Genomic DNA, 22,179 nt, shown 5'->3' with positions numbered 1-22,179 from the left:
TCCCTAGTCAAATCTCTTACCACTCTCCAGAGCAGCTGTTTCAAAACCACATTCCCCTCAAATCTCAACTCAACTCATTTTCAGCAGGTAACATCATAGGAAGTAAATACCATCAGACAGGAACAACCTCAACTTCCAGCAATGAACCACACCAATAAACTCAACTTCATAGTTCACACTCGTTCTTTTGTCTGGTTACAACAGGAAAACTGCCTAAGGCTAATCCTTCTACCCATTCTCTCCCACCTCAAGAAGTATCTTTGCTCACAAGTCCTGCCCTCCTAAAATAGTTTAAACCTCTCGCATATATGCTGGCATCTTCTAGTGACATTCAAACATCCTCAGGTTTGCCCATCAAGAGAAAGAGACAGTCAAGGGCCAACATGGCCCTATTTTCCTCCCATTCACCACAAACTCCTTGAAAGTATAGGCAAAAAAATAAGTCTCCACCACTTCCCTGTCACTTCCCAACCCATGCAATCTGATACAGTTCTCAACAAGAGCTACAGTTCTCTTGCGTAACCGTCCACAAAAGCTAATGCTGTTGACTTTCCCTCCTTGGCCCCTGGCTTCACCAACACCAAGCTGCAGTTTTCCGCTGCAGCTCCTGTTCAGGCCTTTAAAGGTTACTCTTCTACCTATTCCTTAAGTGTGTTGTATTGCTAAGTGGCCTTTTCTTATCTCATTTATACAGTCTTCTTACGACATCTCAGTCACTCCTGCTTGTTTAAAATGTTTTTCCAATAGCACCGCATGAGGGAAAATTAAAGTCCCCACCTCCTCCCTTCCCTTCCTTCCATCCCCCACTCCCTCAAGGGTAACTTCTATTAACACATTTGGGACATATCCTCCCCAAATCCTTTTTTCTTCCAATGTGCACACAAAGTTTGTCATACACTGGGTACTACTATAAATTAAAACTGGGCTAAGCATTTAATGAGCACCATTATCTAATCCTTAGAAGCCCTAGTAAAGTAGGATTTATTCCTCCATTTTCACAAGATAACGAAACTGAGTCTCACGGGAATTAAGGGACCTGCCAGTTATTGAGTGGCAAAGTTGGAACTGAAACTGGTCTCCCTAGCTCTAAAGCCCTAGCTCTATCATTCTGTCTTGCCTTCCAAGTCCGGTCTGTCTAATGCATGATCTACAAGTGCTTCCTTTCAGCCTCCATGAAAATGGAAGAGAATATTACTCATTTTTCTTTCCACGCCTGCCATTGTTCACTGCAGACAGCACAAAAAGTGCGAGCAGAAACTGACTTCCTCTCAAGCAAATAAATTTTTTAAAAGGATTTCTGGCAAAAATGCACATACTTTTGACTAGCAAAGTTTTTGTTTGTTTGTTTGTTTGGGGGGTTTTTTGGCCACACCGCGCGGCTTATGGGATTTTAGTTCCCCGAACAGGGACTGCACCCGGGCCCTCGGCAGTGAAAGTGTGGAGTCCTAACCACTGGACCGCCAGGGAACTCCCTAGCAAAGTTTTAAACAGTATATTTAACAGCATCTTATTAACAAGACCTAACTATAATTCCATATTCTTAATTCTTCCCTAGGAAACATGAAGGTTTTAGTTAGTAAACACAGCAACATTTCAGTTTGCAAAACTATTTTCACATATGTAAATTATCACCTTGTCTCACAATAACCCAGTAAAGTATTATCATTTTACATTAGAAGAATCTGAAGTTCAGATAAATCAAGAAGTATAATCATGTTCACAGTCCAGAATCAGCACTTATACCTCAAGCCTCATGTGCCTCTAGACACAGTACTTTCACCTCTACATTACATTGTCAGTATTTCAAGCTGAGGACATTTTGGAAAGCATATAGAATAATAAAAGCATTTAAGTTTTCTATCAAGTCACCATAACACAATTTATTTATTAGATGTTGGCCTCTGCCTCTGTTTTTCCTAGCAAAAAAACAATCCCATTTGGTAGGCAAAGGCACTAAGTTACATAAAGTTTAAAAGTACATAAAGTAAAAAAATTATTTTCAAATTCTTGAAATAAGAAAAATATAATTTTAATTCAATAAACACCTATTGAATACCAAGACATTGCTAAGCAGAAGTGATAAAGATGACCAAGATACAAGGCACAAAATGAAAAGAAAAAAATAATCATTATAATTCAATGTGATAAATATCATAATACTGATAGGAATAAAATGGCATCCATTCCTTCCTTCCTACCAAAAACATGCTATGAACGGAATAGGAACCCCCCCTCCCAAATTCATATGTTGAAGCGAAGCCCTAACTCTGATATGACGGTATCTGGAAACAAAGCCTCGGCACATAATTAGGTTGAGATGAGGTCATGGAGGTGGGGCCCCAAGATGAGATTAGCGCTCTTATAGGAAAAGACACAAGAGATTTTGCTGTCTCTCTCTGGCATGTGAAGACACAGCAAAGGGTACCTCACCAGAACCCAACCATGGAAGTATCTAGCCTCCAGGACCGTGAGAAAAGGAATTTTCTGCTGTTTAAACTAATTCTGTTGGTATTTTGTTATGGCAACCCCAGCAGACTAACACACATGCATAAACAACTACAGCTTTCTAGACACTGTCCTAGGTGTACACAGCGATGAGGAAAAGGCATATGAGAGCAACGAACGGTGCCTTGGGGATTAGAATAAGGCAAAAAGAGCTTCAGCTGGGCATCAAGAGATGGGTAAGAAATGGCTGCCAGGTGGAGAAAGGGAGACCCTAGAGAGAAGAATCTGCAAATACAAACACGAAGGCCTAACAAAAGTAATAATGTGAGTTCCAGGCCATTAGAGAGAAAAATAAATAAAGGATGAAGGTCCACAGCATGACCATATTTATAATACACCCCTACTAATTAGGGTACATCAAATAATATGTTCTATCATGCAGTCACCGCAAATAATGGAGCACCTTATTTCTCACTGGAAAGATCCTATTTACTAACACGGGAAGGTGGTCACTAGGTATCATTAAGAGAAAAGCGGTTACAAAACAGTACTGGAATGAGATTTGTTTTGTTTAGTAAAAAAATAAACATAGGTAAGCTCGTTTAAAATAGGACTGGAAGAATAATATAATATCAAAATATTACCGCCAACTTCCACTTCTTGCCTTTGTTCAATCCGTTCTCCACACAGAACTTTTCTTTAAAATAAAGATTGGGTATACCACTCCCCAAATCCATCAACGGTTCCCCAACTGCACTCAGCATAATACACAAAATCCTTAACCTGATTTGTAAGGACTCTGTGTTCTGGCACTCTATCACTCTATCATCATCTCAGGTCTTTCTCCCTATCGCTCCACTCCCGCCTTGAACCATCTTTCAGTTCCTCAAGCCAAACCAAGCTCTTTATCACCTCAGGGCCTTGAAACATACTAGTCTGTCTTCACTGGATTTGGCAGCTATCCATTCTCTGGGTCTCAGCCTAAATATTATTTCCTTCGAAAGTTCTTCCCTGTGCCCTCCCCTCAACACCCATTCTCATACAGCATCCTCTGATTTTCTTTCACAGTAACACAGTGTCTAACTTACACATATATGTACCTATCTGTATGTGTTTATATATGTGTCTGTCTTCCTTAGTACGGTGCCTACTATATAGTAAACGCTCCATAAATGTTTGTTGAAGGAATAAAAGTTGAATTATGGACTTTATTTTTCTCTTTTGTAATCTATATTTTCTAAATATTTTTCAACAATGAGCACAGACTTGTGTAAGAAGATAATTAAGACAATATTACTACCTACTGGTTCTTTAAACTCAAACCAATCATCGTTTCTCCTCTCTAAGCTTTAATGGTAATTAAATCCAAATAATTCTTCTATAATAATTATCTTTCTGATCTGTCCCGTTCCCTCTTCATCCAAGATGCAGGCACCAAATTTCACAAATTCTAGTAACTTCAAGCCTACTACAAACCTTCCCGCCTCTAGCTTTTCCATCTGCCAATCCTCTCTTCACTTAAAAGAAATGCCGTTCCAAAAATCCAGTTTACATTATTCCTGCTATCTCTAAGACCTCCAAGTGCCTCCAACATCACTGCAAACTTATGTGTAAAGGTCCTAAGGGACGAATGACTTTTTATTTTCCCTAGTCTACACACAATCCCTCTCATAGCTCAGTTCTCATTATTAGACGACTCAGATTTTCTTCTTCAGCTGTGTAAAATAATAACATTTTTAGAAGGATAACTTTCCCATCTAGCTATTTTCACATATATATCTTCTCATAATATATCCCGTCTAGAATGCTAGTTTCCTATCAAGTCACATGCTACATCTCATTCAAAATTCTGCTCAGTGGGGCTTCCCTGGTGGTGCAGTGGTTAAGAATCTGCCTGCCAATGCAGGGGACATGGGTTCAAGCCCTGGTCCAGGAAGATCCCACATGCCATGGAGCAACTAAGCCCGTGCGCCGCAACTACTGAGCCTGAGCTCTAGAGCCCGTAAGCCACAACTACTGAGCCTACGTGCCACAACTACTGAAGCCCACGCACCTAGAGCCCATGCTCTGCAACAAGAGAAGCCACCACAATGAGAAGCCCACGCACCGCTACAAAGAGTAGCCCCTGCTCGCTGCAACTAGAGAAAGCCCGCGCACAGCAACGAAGACCCAACGCAACAAAAATAAAAATTAAAAAAGAAAGGAAAAAAAAACCTGCTCAAAACTTATCTCCCTAAAGTGTTCCCTTCCATTTCCAACATCCCTCTTCGGTGACAACCCCCAACTTCAGGTCTTCTTCACTTGCCCCAGTCCCCACAGCACCGAGCACTCCTACCCACTCTACCACTGATGACAGAGTCACTTTTCCCTTCCTCATGAAATCTAGACAAGAGCCCACGTAAGGAATTCCTCCCTTCAAAGGAATTCTCTTTTCTAACCAGCTATTAAGATGTTTTTTAATTTCCGCCGAATGGCAGAGGAATAGAAAAAGGCTGCCACTGTTCCACAGATGAGGCAAAGGCATCTGCCAAAATGTGATCAAAGAAATCTGGAGGTAAGAGAAGAGCTACTTTCCCCACCAAACAGTGAAAAAAAAATACAAAAACACAAACCCTCTTCAACACCAATTCTACTGAAGGCAGAGTTTCTAATAACAAAGTTTATAATCAGAACATACCCACAAAGGAAATGGGGAAAGTAAAGTCACGACAAAGCTTCAAACGGTGGTGCGTGGTTACTGGAGGAGATGGATGGATGCAGGAAAAGGAGACACAGAGTTGAAAGAGCAAGAACCCCAAAGAAGCAGAGTGCATACTGGGGTGAGAGCAGGCGATCAGCCTACGAGAAGGCCACTTACCCTGCAACTGAACAGAAGAGCTGCAGCTAAAGGTAGACAGGGGAAGACAGATGAGGGAATCCTCTATTTGTAGGCTCAGAGCAAGGAAGAAGTAAAACAAGAGACTTTAAGGGAGTGGTGAAGATTTTAAATAGTCACTGCGGAGAATAATGAGGACTTGAACTAAGGCAGTGGCCCTGAGAATGGAGAGGAGACAAATTCAAAGAATTACTTCAGAGAATGTAAACTGAGTCACCTAGTAGATGTGGATGGTGAGAGAGAAGGCTGTAGACTCTGACCTAGCAACCTGTGTGGCTGCAAGTGTATGGGCTCTGACAAGGAATGCAGAACATCTTAGTGCAAAGATGCAACTCCCAAATCTCCATTTCCAGTCCGGACATCTCTCCTGAACACCAAATTTGCAACTGCCTACTGAAGCATAAAGGTTAGCTATAAATATTGGGTTGGCCAAAAAATTCGTTCAGGTTTTTCTATAACATTTTACAGAAAAACCTGAACAAACTTTTTGGCCAACCCAATTAATAAGTTACTGGACCTCTCCTTTTGCATTTCCTAAAGGCACTTACAACCCAGTACAAATCTGCAGACAGACAAAAAAAAACAGAGTGAACAGACTACAAGGGACTGTCTAAATGAGACCTCTGAGCTCTTTTCAAGGCCTCTATTTAGGCAGACGGATCATTCTTTTAATATCTAGTTTCATTTTCAAAAATTTACAGCTTGAACAAAGTTATAGGGCTCACACTTTCTGATTTCAAAACTTATTACAGGGACTTCCCTGGTGTCGCACTGGTTAAGAATCTGCCTGCCAATGCAGGGGACACGGGTTCGAGCCCTGGTCCAGGAAGATCCCACATGCCACAGAACAAGTGAACCCATGTACCACAACTACTGAGCCGGCGCTCTAGAGCCCACGAGCCACAACTACTGAAGCCCGCGCACCTAGAGCCCCCGCTCTACAACAAGAGAAGCCACTGCAATGAGAAGCCCGCGCACCACAATGAAGAGTAGCCCCCGCTCGCCGCAACTAGAGAAAGCCCGCACGCAGCAACGATGACCCAATGCAGCCAAAAATAAAATTTATTAAAAAAATAAAAATTAAAAAAAAAACTTATTACAAAGCCACAGTAATCAAAACAATGTTGTACTGGCATAAAGAAAGACATTAGGCCAATGGAATAGATTAGAGAGCCCAGAAATAAACCCTCACATGTATGATCATATGATTTTGACAAGGAGGCCAAGACCATTCAATAGAGAAAGAACAGTCTTCTCAGCAAATGGTGCTGAGAAAATTGGATATCCAAATGTAAAAGAATGAATTTGGACCCTTACCTTATATCCTACACAAAAACTAACTCATAATCGATCAAAGACCTCAAATTAAGAATTAAAACTATAAAACTTATAGAAAACAACAGAAAAGCTTTATGACACTGAATTTGGAAATGAATGATTGAATACGACACCAAAAGTACAGGCAAAAAATAAATAAATAAAGTACACTTCATCATTAAAGGACACTATCAACAGAGCGAAAAGGCAACCCACTGACTGGGAGAAAATATTTGCAAATCACATACCGGCATACCTCAGAGATATTGTGGGTTCAGTTCCAGACCACTTAAATAAAGCAAATATCACAATAAAGCAAGTCACACAAATTTTCTGTGCATATAAGAGTTATGTTTACACTATAAATCATCTGACAATGCAGGGTTGCCACAAACTATCAATTTAAAAAAAAATGCAATATCTGTGAAGCACTTAACAAAGTGCAATAAAACAAGGCAAGGTATGCCTGTACCTGATAAGAAATTAATATCTCAATATATAAAGAAATTCTAAAACTCAACAACAACAAAAACTGATTTAAAAATGGGCAAAAGGGACTTCCCTGGTGGTGCAGTGGTTAAGAGTCCACCTACCAATGCAGGGGACACGGGTTCGATCCCTGGTCCGGGAAGATCCCACATGCTGCAGAGCAACTAAGCCCGTGTGCCACAACTACTAAGCCCAGGAGCCACAACTACTGAGCCCATGTGCCACAACTACTAAAGCCCGTGCACCTAGAGCCTGTGCTCCGCAACGAGAAGCCACCGCAATGAGAAGCACGCGTACCGCAATGAAGAGTAGCCCACGCTCACCACAACTAGAGAAAGCCCGTGTGCAGCAACGAAGACCCAATGCAGCCAAAAATAAATAAATTTAATAAATTAAAAAAAAAAACCAAAAAACCAGAAAGTAGCTAGTGACAGCCAGGATGTGGAGAAATTGCAATCCTTGTGCATTGCTGCTGGGAATGTAAAATGGTGCAGCTACTGTGGAAAACAGTATGGTAGTTCCTCAAGAAAATTAAACACAGAATTACCATGTGATCCAGCAATCCCACTTCTAGGTATATCTCCAAAAGAATTGAAGCAGGGACTCAAAAGCAGCCTTATTCACAATAGCTTAAAAGCAGAAACAACCAAAATGTCCATGATAGGTGAATGCATAAACAAACTGTGGTATATACATATAATGAAATATTATTCAGCCTTAAGAAAGAATGAAATTCTGATACATGCTACAACCTGAATGAACCCTGAAAACACTTATGCTAAATAAAATAGTCAGACACAAAAGGTCAGATACACAATTCTACTTAACGAAGTATCTAGAAGAGTCAAATTCAGAGAGAGAAAGCAGAATGGAATGAGAGTTACCAGAGGCTAGGGGGAGGGGGAAAGGAGCAGTTAGCTAATGGTTAAGAGTTGCAGTTTGGAAAGGAATCGTGATGATGGTTGCAACATTCACAACAACGTGAAGGTCCTTAACACCACTGAGTTGTACACTTTAAAATGGCGGAAACAGTAAACGTTATGTATATTTTACCACAATAAAAAAAAGTTGAAAAAAAACCTTTCCTTTTATTCTTTTAGACCTATCAGTCACAGTTAAGACTATGGAGACTGTACGAGGGAACCATTTTAATAATGTTTCTAGCCCAGCACTAGGGACACTGCCCAGAGCATAAACGATCCTCAACTATTTGAGGACAAGTGAGAGATAGATGGATGGATGGACAAAATACTATAAGTTCAAAACTTAAAAACAATTTCTAAACATACCAAATATTTTTGAAAATCACTAAAACGTATGTTAAAACAATTTTTTAACTTTAATTTAGAATTTCATAGACTCCATCTTAAAACACTACTTGTGACAATCAAATGGAAGCTAATCCCAAAACCAATTTCCAGTCAGCTTCAAAGTACTTTGTGAATAGAATTCCCCAGGAGGTTCTGTTCCAAGCCCTAGCTCCCCCTACTCTCCTAAACTGAAATGCCCCTTCTTCTGTAAATAGTGCAATGTCCGGCCCAACTCCCCATTGCTTCTGACACTTTCCGGGACAGCCTCAGCCTAATTCACTACTTCCTCTGAACCAAAAATGTACTGTCTTCTACTACCCAACTGGCACTTAGGACAGTACTACTTTACACTGTTAACTTTAATTCTCAAGTGCCTTATCTCCCCACTACTAGACTATATACTTGTGAAGACCAGGACTTTTCTTGTTACTTTATTTCACTCCTAGTCCCATTTAACAAAACCTTGCACAAAGTACAATTTTATAATTTGGGGCAATTTTGGAAATTGTTATTCCCACGTCTTTCCCCACTCTCAACCTCCTCAGGGAAGGCACTTTGGTAGCCAAAGGACCTACAGTGAAGGAGAAATGAAAAGTAAATTAAAAGATATGGAGGAAATGGGGAAAATGTTTCAATAAAGATAAATTTAAAAAGAAAGAGCTGTGGGCCAATGCCTTCTCGAGGCGACCCAGCCCTAAGACCTTCAAGAGATCCTGGCCTTGAACTTAGGGAGGAAGGACCCTTCCCCCTAAAAAATGGGAGAAGGGGCATCAAAAACGAGAGGTGGGAACAACGAAAGGTGGGAAGAACTGGTGACCAGAGGGGTTAGAAGAGGTCAAGGACCTTTTTAAGCTTTTCAACTTAGAGCCAAGACATGATGAAACCTAATACTTCTGTGCACCAACTATACTAGGCACTTTACACGTGTTATTTTATTTACTTGTCATTAGAATCATTTATCATTTTGGAGGTTTGGAGGCTTCTGATGTCTCTGGAGAGTCAGCAGTATCTTATAAGAATTGTTCAAGGAAGACTCTGGACTTGGCCTAAGAATAAGAAGTGGTACTTCAGGTTTCCAGATTTCCCAGTACAGCATGCCAAGGATTACCAAAAAAAAAAAAAAAAAAAAACGGGTTGTAGGTTCAGGACAAACACAAAGATAAGCGAGCACAGATAACTAATTGCATCTGAACAGAATGTTCACTAAGCCCAGCAAAGCACAAGAGGGTTAAGAAATAATAAAAACAGTGGAAATATTAAATACTTGTCCAGATCACTATAAATCTTAATTCTTCTCTGGGCTAAGTAATTACCTATTTGCATTTGTTCAACACCTTGCAGTTTTTAAAGCACTTGCACATATGCCAATTCACTGGATCCCTACAATTCAGAGGTTATGGGACAGCCCACAAATGTAGGCCCATTGTGCCCAGCGCGTAACTGAGGGTCTAAGAATTTAAAGCATTTATCCTAACTAATTATTCTAACTACTCAAAGGCAAGGTTGGAAATCAAAAACATGGCAATCTTCTAATTCCTGATCCAAGGCACCCCCTTATGTCCCTATTGCACTTAACGTGTACTTCCATTAAAGTCAATAACTTATTTTATTGGAATCATTTGCAAATCTGTCTTCTATATAGACTGGATGCTCCTGAGGGTGAGAAGTTTTTCTTTGCAACCTCACCACCAGCAAAGACACTGGCACATAGGTGTTCAATAGTTAGACTGAACTAGGGCTTCCCTGGTGGCACAGTGGTTGAGAATCCGCCTGCCAATGCAGGGGACATGAGTTCGAGCTCTGGTCCAGAAAGACCACACACGCCGCAGAGCAATTAAGCCTGCACGCCACAACTACTGAGCCTGCGCTCTAAAGCCTGTGAGCCACAACTACTGAGCCTGAGTGCCACAACTACTGAAGCCCACGTGCCTAGAGCCCGTGCACCGAAACAAAGAGTGGCCCCTTCTCACCGTAGCTAGAGAAAGCCTGCGTGTAGCAACAAAGACCCAATGCAGCCATAAATAAATAAATAAATTTATTTAAAACAAAAGAAGTTGGACTGAACTAAATCTGTTTCCATTTTATACAACAGGGCATAGATACAAAAATTAAATGACAAGCTCAATTCAGTGACTGAAATTTAAGCTAAATTCTTAAAATCCTATTTCTGAGCTTATTTTGTTAACATAGTATAAAACTGTTTTAACAGTTGCATTTGAGAAACTGGAACTAGAAAATGAAACCAGAGTAAAAATAACCACTAGCAATTTATATGCAATCCTTTATTTCCAGTCCCTCCACAGGGCAGAGGGTAGAGAGTAGGGAACAAAGAGTTTACCTACACATCATTAACCAACAAGAATAACTTTGTTCTTAAAATTTAACTCACAACTCCCTGCAGCTCAGTATACTAAAACTGTTCCTCCTACTACTGAGCTACAAGTCAAATTCTAGTACAATAAAAAGTCCTATTGGAGGGCTTCTCTGGTGGCGCAGTGGTTGAGAGTCCGCCTGCCGATGCAGGGGACACGGGTTCATGCCCCGGTCCAGGAGGATCCCACATGCCATGGAGCGGCTGGGCCCATGAGCCATGGCCGCTCATAACGGTGAGAGGCCCACGTACCGCAAAAAAAAAAAAAAAAAAAAAAAGTCCTATTGGAGAAAAAGATTTCTAATCCTCAACTCAGCACAAACTTAGTATTTTCAATATTAATTTATTTCACTATTTCTCAACTTTTTTTTCCATTACTGCTCCCTAAAGAAGCTTTTTCAGACTTTTTTCTATAACCACACCCTCCCCCATAAAATTTTAGTAACATGGCACACTATACATGTATCTATGCTTTACACATAGAAGAAGTAAGAATTTTTCACCACCACCCCCAGAACCAATTTTCCCTCCCTTGGGTATGACGCTACCCTAAATGAAAATACATGATTTACTCAGTAAATATTTTCTGAATGGCAGCTATATGCCAAGCTGAGATATTCACCATGGGAAAATTCTACGACAGCAACACAATTTAGTTTTTTAGTTTACTGTAAGAGTTTTGACCCACAGAACAAAATGAGATGGGCTTGAAGATAGAGAACTTCTTCCTAGTGTTGGCACCTCATCAAGGACTTGGCTCAATAAATATTTGATTAATGCATGGAAGGTATTAGAATTCTACATGTGGTAGAATGACCAGGCTACAGAAATGCTGGCTTCCTATCTCAAATCTCACAGAACTGAAAATCCAACCCACCACAACCCTGAAACCTGAAATTTTCTGTAGTCAATTTTCAAGAGGAAAAAAAAAGACAAAACACAGCCAAAACAAAAAACTTAAACTAAAACAAAGGAACAGTTTCTATTAGATAATTTTTAACCTTCTGGTTCACTAAATGCTTTGAGTATCTGATGAAGGCTATGTTCTCTTTCTCCAGAAAAATATACACATACAACACACACAACTGCAGAACGTTTTACAGACTTTTAAACTCCATCCTTTGACTCCAATTTAAGACCTTCCCTTATTAAAGGAATATGTAAACTATACACAATTTATTAAGTTTAAAAAAAGGGTCTTTTTTTCCTTTAAAATTTAACTCTTTCAGCTTAAAAATATATTTACAAGAAGCATTCTTTCTGGCAATGTAATGTACTTTAATATTATTTGTATTCTTGCAGATCAGATGTTAACCAAACAACTAATAAGGTGAGATAATATGAATAAAATAACAGCCTATTTTATATATTTACCTGTAATACCTAAATTAAAACCCCAAGATTTACTAAATTACATTATAACACTCTACAATACTTTTGAAACATGTTGCAGTCTTTCAAGCTTTGATCAGGGAAACCAAAAGCCACTAACATCAATTCAAAAATGAAGCCAGGCTCCCACTTTTGTTACTTGTCACTACACTTACTATGTGGAAGAAACATGGGGACCAGCAGTCTCTTTGTGCTGCTTCAAAAGGAAACTAGCATGAAAATAAAATCCCCTGAACAAAGACTACAGCAACTCTGAATGATACAATTTACTCTAATAGCAGAAAAATTATGCTGATACAAAGTAGGGAAAGTTTGCTTGGGCCAAAGGTTTAACACGACATAACTGGACAAGCATAATGCATTTAGGGTCTTTTGAGATTTACACGTTAAGCTGACACTTACTGTAAGAGGTAATCTCTTTAAACATCAGAAAAACACCCCAAATATTTGATCAAAATAATTTCAAAGTACAATTCTACAAGATAATCTCAAATGATCCATACAGGAATGCTCAGATGGTTTAAAATTAATAAATATCAAATATTAGTATGACTTATAAAATGAATCAGTGAATGTTTGGGCCACACTGTGAAAGGACGCTGAAGCACTGAAAAGTAACCTCACTAACATAAAATCTTGTTTAAAAGATACAATCAAGTTGTTCAATGACCTCCAAAAACTAATTTTTGAGATCCTGTATATCTCTTATGTGTGTACTTACTCTTAAATACACCTGAAAAAAATAAATGAAAACTCAAATCTTTCAAAAATATGAATAGCATATTATTTGTATTGAAGGAATAACAAAATTCCAAAACTCTGAAGTCTTTATTATACTTTAAATTACTGAAATCTTAGCACACCTTTAAATACTGAATATTTGTTAAATGAATTTCTCATTAACAGATTTGATATCCAGAGATGGTGTGTATTACTGCATGTATAGAAAGGAGAATTAAAAAAAAAAAAAAAAAAGTTAGCCATCTTGATAAGTATTGTATTTCAAAGTAGCAACCTTGGGAAACTTACTCCAAAAATGGAACACTCTGGTATCAATCGTTGGAGCCAATTTAAAAGCCACACAAAAGTCAGTTCCATCATTTTAGTTAAACTTAACTATTTTACCCTAAGTGTGTATTATCCAGCTCAAGCACTTACTTATTTTTCAAGATAGAGTTAAATTATCACATTAAGGTTCTTATCTGCAAGCATTAAAAACATTAACAATTGACTCTGGCTTTCTTTAAAAAGGGACGTTACTGGAAGGTTCCTAAAGCTTACAAAATTGAAAGGTGCCTGGAAAATCGGGATGGGAAAGACAAGCACCAAAGGGCTAGGGAGAAAGAAGCTAAGGGACCCAAGTCAGAGAACACTCTGACCTACACTGACACTCCTCTGATAGGTCTCCAAACACCCCCCACAAGCCTGCTGTTCTGTTCTCAAGATCCAAAGCCCCAGGAGAAAATGTCTGGTTGGACAAGTCTAGGTCTGACTGCACCACAAAAGAGAAAGAGTAAATGCTTCAACAGTGCACCCTGGAAATACATCCAATGGGAACACCCTAAAAACAAGACAAAACCTAGAAAGGACAAGGTGGAGAGTAAAACAATAAATGTCCGCAGCAGTCCAATCAGAACCATAGGAGAGGTCTACGTCTCTCTCCATTTTAGAGAGCTTTGAGGCTCAGAGATCAAATAACATGGAAAACAAAGGATACACCGCAGACCAGGACTATACTATACTGCCTCTTTCCACTCTGCTATTCCACATGCACACTCTAAATTATACCTGGCCGTTTAAAGTAATCAAATCCAACTTTAATGCACTAAGATTTGTCATGAATGAAGATATTTAAAAGTATATGACACCAGTTATTTCACATAATTCTCAATGAGGCATTCTGAAAACACTAACTACTGGAGGCACCTATGGAAAAATCAAATAGTTGGGAGGAAAAAAATACCTAGCTTGTTTGCAGTCCCTTCCTCTCAACTACAGGGGAGACAGCAGAAATCTTGCTAATTATTTGGAAGTTGAATTCAAATTTAAACCCATCTGCCATCCTTGCTGTGGCCTCTGACAATTTACTTCAATACCTATGTCCTCTGCCCAGACTGAGCATCGGAATCCCCAGAGGGGCCCAGGCATTGGTGTTTCAATTAAAGACAGAAAGGAAAATCACTGGTAAAAAATCTGAAATGAAACTCACAATAACTTTAGAGTCACCCTAATAGGTAATCTGAAGCCAGACCATCTGCTTACTGGCAGGCAAGCTGAGCCTTCTGTTCAGCAAAGGGGTGAGGGAGAGAATACTAGATTCAGGATACGAGTTAAAATAATTTTAATATTATAGATTGTAAATGTGTTAAAAGTAAGCTGATAATACAATGAGAAAGAACAAATGACAACCTCACACAATAAGGATGAAGCTCACAAACTTTGCTTTACAAAAGGCACAAATAAAAGTACAAAAATAGGTAAAATTATTCTATGCTGAATTCTAAAGTCAAGCCAGTGGTAACCCTTGAGGACCAGGCAGTGACTGGAAAAGGAAATCAAGCAGGGCTTCTGGAGAGCTGGTCATGTTGTTTCCTCATCTAGGTGCTGGTTCAACAGGTGTGTTCAATTTGCAAAAATTCTTCACACTCGTGCACTTTTCTGTGGGTTTATTATTCAACAAAAACCATTTTTAACGAACCGTAAGTCTCAGCATTTTTGAAAAGTCAAACTAATTTCACCTCTCACAATTTCTTTAAAATTCTTCTTGTTCTGATTTCAAGTAAGGTTAGCTCACATACATATAAAATGTGTCCATCATTAATGACAAACCTAACCTTTGAATTTAGCTTTTAAATATCTTAAAAGTACCCAGAAATATAACAAAGATGGACACTAAGTTAAAATAATAAAAAGTTAAAGCAGTGAATTTATTAAGCTGTATATATTACAGGTAAAGTTTAGAATTTGTTAATATTAAACTTAGTAAGGGGACTTCCCTGGTGGTGCAGTGGTTAAGAATCCACCTCCCAATGCAGGGGACATGGGTTCGAGCCCTGGTCCAGGAAGACCCCACATGCCACGGAGCAACTAAGCCCATGCGCCACAACTACTGAGCCTGCTCTCTAGAGCCCGCGAGCCACAACTACTGAGCCCATGTGCCACAACTACTGAAGCCCGCGCGCCTAGAGCCCGTGCTCCACAACAAGACAAGCAACCACAATGAGAAGCCCACGCACTGCAACGAAGAGGAGCCGCTCGCCGCTGCTAGAGAAAGCCCGCGCCAGCAACGAAGACCCAACACAGCCAGAAATAAATTAAATAAATACATTTTATATAAATAATAAACTTAGTAAGTTAAAAGCGTAAATGCCTAGAACCTATGTAAGAGAGTAATTCCTGTCCCATAAAAAGAGTGATACAAGTTGAAGACATAGGGACAGGCGACAGGCGGGTGGAAGGAATCTCCTAAAGAGAAAGAAATGAATGGATGAGTTGCCAGGGCTAGTTATTATGTAAAGACGTGAGGACAGGGGAAAATATACAGGTTAATCCCTAAAACCTAAGTCTAAAGCAATGCAAAGTCCCAACCCCACCCACTGCCACTTCAACTCCATGCACCTGCCTGCAAAGGGAAAAAAGTTTCCCTATGTGGTTGTTGAAATGCTCAGAATTAGCTAGTTGTCTGGACCTTGGCCATGACATGGCAAAGTATAGTGACTCCTGACACAAACACAACAGATGGTTTCAATTATGTACCACCAAAGAACTTTAAATTTTCTAGGTTTCGTTAAGTATCATTAAGCTTCAACAAATAAATTCTTTAGATTATCTTCATGAAAACCAATCACAGAAAAACAGCATGTTAATATGTTTCACCTTAAACATTTAGAGTAACACATACTTAAAAAAACAAAAAGGTACCTTCTCACCATAATTTCTCATTTAGAGTGACTCAGAAGTCCAAAAGCTAGTTTTGGTTTTAGCGTTTTAGTTTTACACACAGACTGTATCCACATAGAAAAGTCTCAAAAACTATAAACCAAAATGTTCACTCAGAAATATGGATGACTTTTCTTCACTTTGCTTTTTTTTTTTTTTTTGGTATTTTTTATAATGTTACTTTTGTCCCAAAGGAAAAAGAAAGAGACTTAAAGAAAAATGTTTATTATCAAGATTCTAAATGGTGAAGCCTAAAAAAAGCTTTTTTTTTTTTAGAATACTTTCTTAAAATCACATTTCTAGGACACTATACAACTAGTTTGCTTTTCCAAAGAACAAAAAGAAATTTCACATACAGTCTGCTTTCATCATAACTCAGTAATTAAAACACAGATACTGGGGCCCCTTTCATAGCCAGAGGGACATCAACTTTTTTCAAGAGATCATCAGAAAAACCTGAGCAAACTGGAAACCCAGAAAATGCAAATACTCTAGACATGTCCATCAAGGTAAATTTTAATTCATTAGATTACTAAATATCAGGAGTCCACAAACAATCCATATAAAACTCACCTACATCTGATAAGTTTTGGTGAATAAGACTAAGTTGTTTTAATAAGACTTTTTTTTTTTTTTTGCCCACCTCTGTGAACTGGGAAAAGTTTATTTAAAAAAAAAAAACTTAGATATTTTTGTATCTGACTCTCAAAATGTGCCGTCTGTAGTTTCCATAGGGAGATAAAACAAGCTTCTGGGACCCCTCACCATACACGATTTATACAATATCCATTCATCTGTCTGACCCTCTGGCAGGTCTCTAAAAATAATCATTTTTGGAGACAGACCCGTGATAAAGCAAATATAGCAAAATGTTAATTACAGAACCTAGGAGGTGAGTGTATAGGTGTCCACTGCAGCATTTTTCTCAACTTCTCTATGTGTGAACAATCTCACAAGGTATTGCGGTGAAAACAACCGTTTCAGAGTCAGAACACAAGTATCTATGGAAACGCTGAGGCCTTTCATCAAATCACAAACCTAGCATTTCAAGCGCGCCCACGAAAATGCCCCTCCTTGAGACTGCAAGACTTTTTTAAAGAATAGTAAACTGGTAAAATGTAAACGCGATACTAAAAATAATCTCTCACGCAAAACAAATTTACCTAGGAAGTCCATTTCCAGGTTTCATGAGATTTTTGTTGGACTTTTATCAGTAAAACAACTTTTGCCTCCATTACCATTTCACCGAAATGTTTTCAAAATTCCAAACAGTACACCTTGTTTTTTTTTTTTTAAAATCACCCAGAAAGCAGATGAGTGGACCTAGGTCCACTGATCTCCCAGGTCCTAAAACCTGCAGAACCTATGAGTTCGGGTGCACTCTAACCTGCAAGTCTCCAGGTGGGAATTGTACCCTGGGGTCTACCCGGGTTAAACACGCGGAAAAAAGCGAGGAAGCAACAGACCGCCGGGGAGTCAAAATGAAAGGAGTGACTGTTAAAGAAGGAAAATCCAAGCAATCAGGGCGGGGAGGATCTGGACGCACGGGACCAGCTGGGCGCTCCCGGGCGCGGAGCTCGGGAGCTGGGAGGGCAGACGCGCGCGGAGCCGGTGGCCAGGCTCCCGCCTGGTGCCGGGGCCCCGCACCGGCCGCCCCCGCCCTGACAGCTGCACCCGCACCTCTCGGTCCTTGAGGCCCAGAAGGAGCACCTCCTCCATCAGAGTCAGCCGCGTTTCCTTTGAGTCGCCCTTGTCGTCTTCGTCCTGCTCGTCGCGACGGCTCTGCGCGTCGTCCTCGCCGTTGCCGCCGCCGCCGCCAGCCGCCCGCTCCTTGTCGGCGGCGTTGCGGGAGGCCTCGGTGCGCCGCTGCACCAGCCCCGAGCTGCGCTGGGTCAGCGAGGTCATGGCTCCGGCCGAGGCGCCGCGCCCGGCCGAGAGGGACGCGGGACTTGCCGGGTCTCCCTCTTCCTCCCTTCGCGGCCCCCGACCCGCGCTTCTGTGTTAAACCCGGGTGCTGAGGCGACGTCCGTCGGTGGCGGGGCCGGGTGCAGTCATGGGGAGACGGGCCGGGGCGAAGCAGGCGGGCCGGTCGTCGGGGCGGGCGAGGGGCTCCTTCCTTCCTGCGGTCGCAGCCCAGGGGCTGCCGGAGCTCCGAGGCGGAGGCGGTGGAGGAGGAGGAAGCGTCGGCGGCGGCGCCTTCCCAATATGGCGGCGCCGGCTGACGTCACTGGAGGATGTGGCAAGGCCGCGGCGGGGCGGGCCGGGAGAACGCCGGAAGCGGCGGGCAGGGACCCGGGGGCCGGGACTCGATGTCAACGACCCTCTCTCCGCCCCCCGGGTCTCCCCCGGCGCTCGCCCTTTTCTTGGGGTTCCTTCGCCGCCCGGCCCGCCGCCCCCCTCCCGTGACGTGTCCTTCCTCCGCTCGCCTTCCCCTGTGTCCCCCAAAGAACCGGGGCTGGAGCCAGAGTCTGGCAAGGCCCCAGCGAATCCGGACACGCTTGGCCTCGCGAGGGTGAACCCTGCTCCGTCTGGAGCTGTCCCCTTAGCACCCCAGACACCACCGTCCTCGGAGTTGGCCTCGCCCGGGGCTGCAGAGACCCGGCTTGGAATCCGGGGTCCCCACGAGTCACTGGAAGGACTTTGCTCACCGCTGATGGGGCGGGGAGAGGGCGCGCGCTCTGCCCACATTCCCAGACCCTTCAGAAGGAGTAACTGCGTTTAAATGGCCTGAAAGCGGACTTTTAGTTTTTCTGGGTGTATTACGGTATGAAAAGAGAGGTTAGAACAAATTGAATAGTTTTGTTTGTAAAACTTTGTTCCTCCTTCCCGACCAGGGCACAGTGAGTACAGTTAGTACTGCACACGTCGGTACAGTCGACCTTAACGAACTTTTTATAGAGACAATAAACCTGTTGGGTTTCCTGCCAAGTCTTTGTACACATTAAATCTCTTTCAGTTTATTTACTCGGGTAAATCCTCTTGGCGTGCTTGACAGTTTGAGCAAGTTATGTTAAAGAATAGATGTCCAACCTGAGAGGGGGGTTTGTAGGGCCAGAAGAGTGGAGCTTATAAGTAAAACATTATCCAGAAATGGCATTGTATGCCATCCGATATTATTTAAAGTCAATAGTGATCACAGGCTGTGGTTACAGAATGATTTAGATAGGAGGAATGTAACAGGACTTAAGCTATAAGAAGCGATAAACGCCCACGGTAAAACCATCGCATATAACATTTTTGGCTTACAGAGTTCTTCCTCTTCCACAAACCCATTATCCAGAACGCATACTGGCCGTGCACCATCACCATCACCCCGTGCCCGGGAAAGTGAGAAGTAAATCTCCTGGGGTGGGGAGAAGGGGGCAGGGTGAGCACAAAGTAGACCCTCCCTGTTTCCTATCATTTTGGGCAAAGGTCAATTTCACTTCAACCAATTTCTCTCATTAACATCCTGTTCGACTCATTTTTTTTCTTTTATTTCTCTCCCAGTTCTTTCCCAAATAGCTTAAAATGTTTCTTTTTAAAAGAAATATAATTATTTGATTAATATAGTCAAATACAAAAGTTTAAAGAGTATAAAGATAGCTATAGTGAAAATCTTCCTTCTAGCCCTGACCCTGTTCACCCAGTTGTTCTCCCCTCCCCCTGGTGATTTTAAAATATGTCAACAAATTAGGTGAAGCCTAATTCCCCTCCCCTTGAGTGTGGGCCAGACTTAGTGACTCTCTTCAAGTGAATTGAATGTGGCAGGCAGGACTGTGTGTGACTTCTTAGACTAGGACATAAAAGTCTTTGCAGCTTCTTCCTTGTTCTCCTTTGCTCTCTCTTAGATCGTTCACTCTGAGGGAAGCCAGCTGCCATATCATGAAGACATTCAAGCAGCCTTATGAAGAGGTCTAGTTGGGAAGGAACTGAGGCCTCCTGCCCAACAGCCATGTGAGTCAGCCATCTTGGAAGTGGATCCCAGCCCCAATCAAACCTTTAGTTAACATCTTAACTGCAACCTCATGAAAGAGTCTGAACCTCTACCACTGAACATACACAGAGAATTTGTGCTCCTCCCCATGTCCCCATCTGTCATGGGCATAATTCTAATACAGCCCTCATAATTCTTGCTGCCCTAGTATCTACACTTTTGTGTAATCCCCTCTCCTTGAGTGTGAACAGACTTTGTGACTTACTTCTAACCACTAGAATATGGCAAAAGGGAGGGAATGTTGCAGGTGTAATTAAGGTCCTTAATAAATTCACTTTGAGTTAATCAAAGAGAGCTTATCCTGGGTGGGCTTGCGTAACCAGGTGGTATAATCACTTTCCCTCGAAAGTGGATCCATCCCTTCCCTAATTAGAGAGACTTGAGTCAGCTGAGACATTCTCTTGATTGCTCTCAAGACATTCTCTCTTGAGGAAGACAGCTGTGTTGTGAACTGCCTATGGAGAGCAGTAACCTCTAAGAGTTGATGGTCTCAGTCTTAGAACTACAGCAACTGAATTATTCCAACAACATGAATGAGCTTGGAAGAAGACCCTAATCTCCAGATGAGAATGTAGCCCAGCCAACACTTTGATCACAACCTTGTGAGACTCTTGAGCAAAGAATCCGGTTAAGCTATGCCAAACTCCTGACCAATGGAAACTCTGAAATAATAAATGTGTATTGTTTTAGGCCACTGAACTTGTAGTAATTTGTTATGTCATTGATGCAAGTAGGTTGAAAAAAATAAAGGGTGGTAAAATACATACCATGCAAACAGCAACCATAATCAAGCTAGAGTGACTATACTAATACCAGACAATATAGACTTTAAGACCACACATACACACAACACTGTAAATCAACTATATTCTAATATGAAACAAAAATTAAAAAAAAATAAGACTACACATACACACAAAGTTACTAGAAATACACTCTCACATTTGTGGTCAATTGATTTTCAACAAGGATGCCAAAACAATTCGATGGGGAAAGAATAGTCTTTTCAAAACAAATGGTGCAGGGACTTCCCTGGTGGTCCAGTGGGTAAGACTCCACGTTCCCAATGCAGGGGCCGGGGTTCGATCTCTGGTCGGGCAACTAGAACCCGCGTGCATGTCACAACTAAGAGTCTGCATGCTGCAACTAAAAGATCCTGCATGCTGCAGCTAAAGATCCTGCATGCCACAATGAAGATCCCACTTGAGCAACTAAGATGCAATGCAGCCAAAATAAATAAACAAACAAATGGTACAGAAACAACTGTCTATCCATATACAAAAAGAAATGAAGTTGAACCCCTACCTTATACCATATACAAAAATTAACTCAAAATGGATCAAAGATCTAAGTGTATAGCTAAAAATATAAAATATTTAGATGAAAATTGGCATAAATCTTCATGATCTTGGATTGGGCAATGGTTTCTTAGATATAACCAAAAACCCAAATGATAAAACAAAAGAGATAAATTGAACGTTGTTAAAAGAACACCACTAAGAAAATGTGCTTCAAAAGACACCATCAATTGTAAAGCAATTATACCCCGATAAAGATGTTAAAAAAAAAAAGACACCATCAAGAAAATGGCCAACCCATGTAATGGGGAAAAAAAAATTATAAATCATATATCTGATAAGGACTTATACCTAGAATATATAAAGAATGCTTACAACTCAATAATAAGAAGTAATCCAATTTAAAATAGGCAAAGTGGGACTTCCCTGGTGGTGCAATGGTTAAGAATCGCCTGCCAGGGCTTCACTGGTGGTGCAGTGGTTGAGAGTCCGCCTGCTGATGCAGGGGACATGGGTTTGTGCCCCGGTCCGGGAAGATCCCACATGCTGTGGAGCGGCTGGGCCCGTGAGCCATGGCCGCGGAGCCTGCGCGTCCAGAGCCTGTGCTCTGCAATGGGAGAGGCCACAACAGTGAGAGGCCCGCGTACCACAAAAAAAAAAAAAAAAAAAAAAAAAAAGAATCGCCTGCCAATGCAGGGGTCATGGGTTTGATCCCTGGTCCAGGAAGATCCCACATGCCGCGGAGCAACTAAGCTCATGCGCCACAA

General features: G+C 41.2%; 1 protein-coding gene across 1 annotated transcript in view; it reads right to left on the bottom strand.

Annotated features, from left to right (window-relative positions):
• GOLPH3 (golgi phosphoprotein 3) overlaps window positions 1–18,340 on the bottom strand; it is a 53,490-nt gene extending 35,150 nt beyond the window's left edge. The window contains exon 1 of the mRNA XM_027092709.1: window positions 17,819–18,340. Coding sequence (XP_026948510.1) covers window positions 17,819–18,043 — 225 coding nt within the window. The 5' untranslated portion in view covers window positions 18,044–18,340. The remainder of the gene's footprint in view (window positions 1–17,818) is intronic.
• Window positions 18,341–22,179: the final 3,839 nt, after the last annotated feature.

Source organism: Aethalodelphis obliquidens, unplaced genomic scaffold (assembly GCF_003676395.1).
Source record: "Aethalodelphis obliquidens isolate GAN/ISIS:26980383/991018 unplaced genomic scaffold, ASM367639v1 scaffold80, whole genome shotgun sequence".
Classification (NCBI taxonomy): Eukaryota; Metazoa; Chordata; class Mammalia; order Artiodactyla; family Delphinidae; genus Aethalodelphis; species Aethalodelphis obliquidens.
The sequence above is the reverse complement of the archived record's forward strand: the minus strand, read 5'-3'. Positions and strand labels throughout refer to the sequence as shown.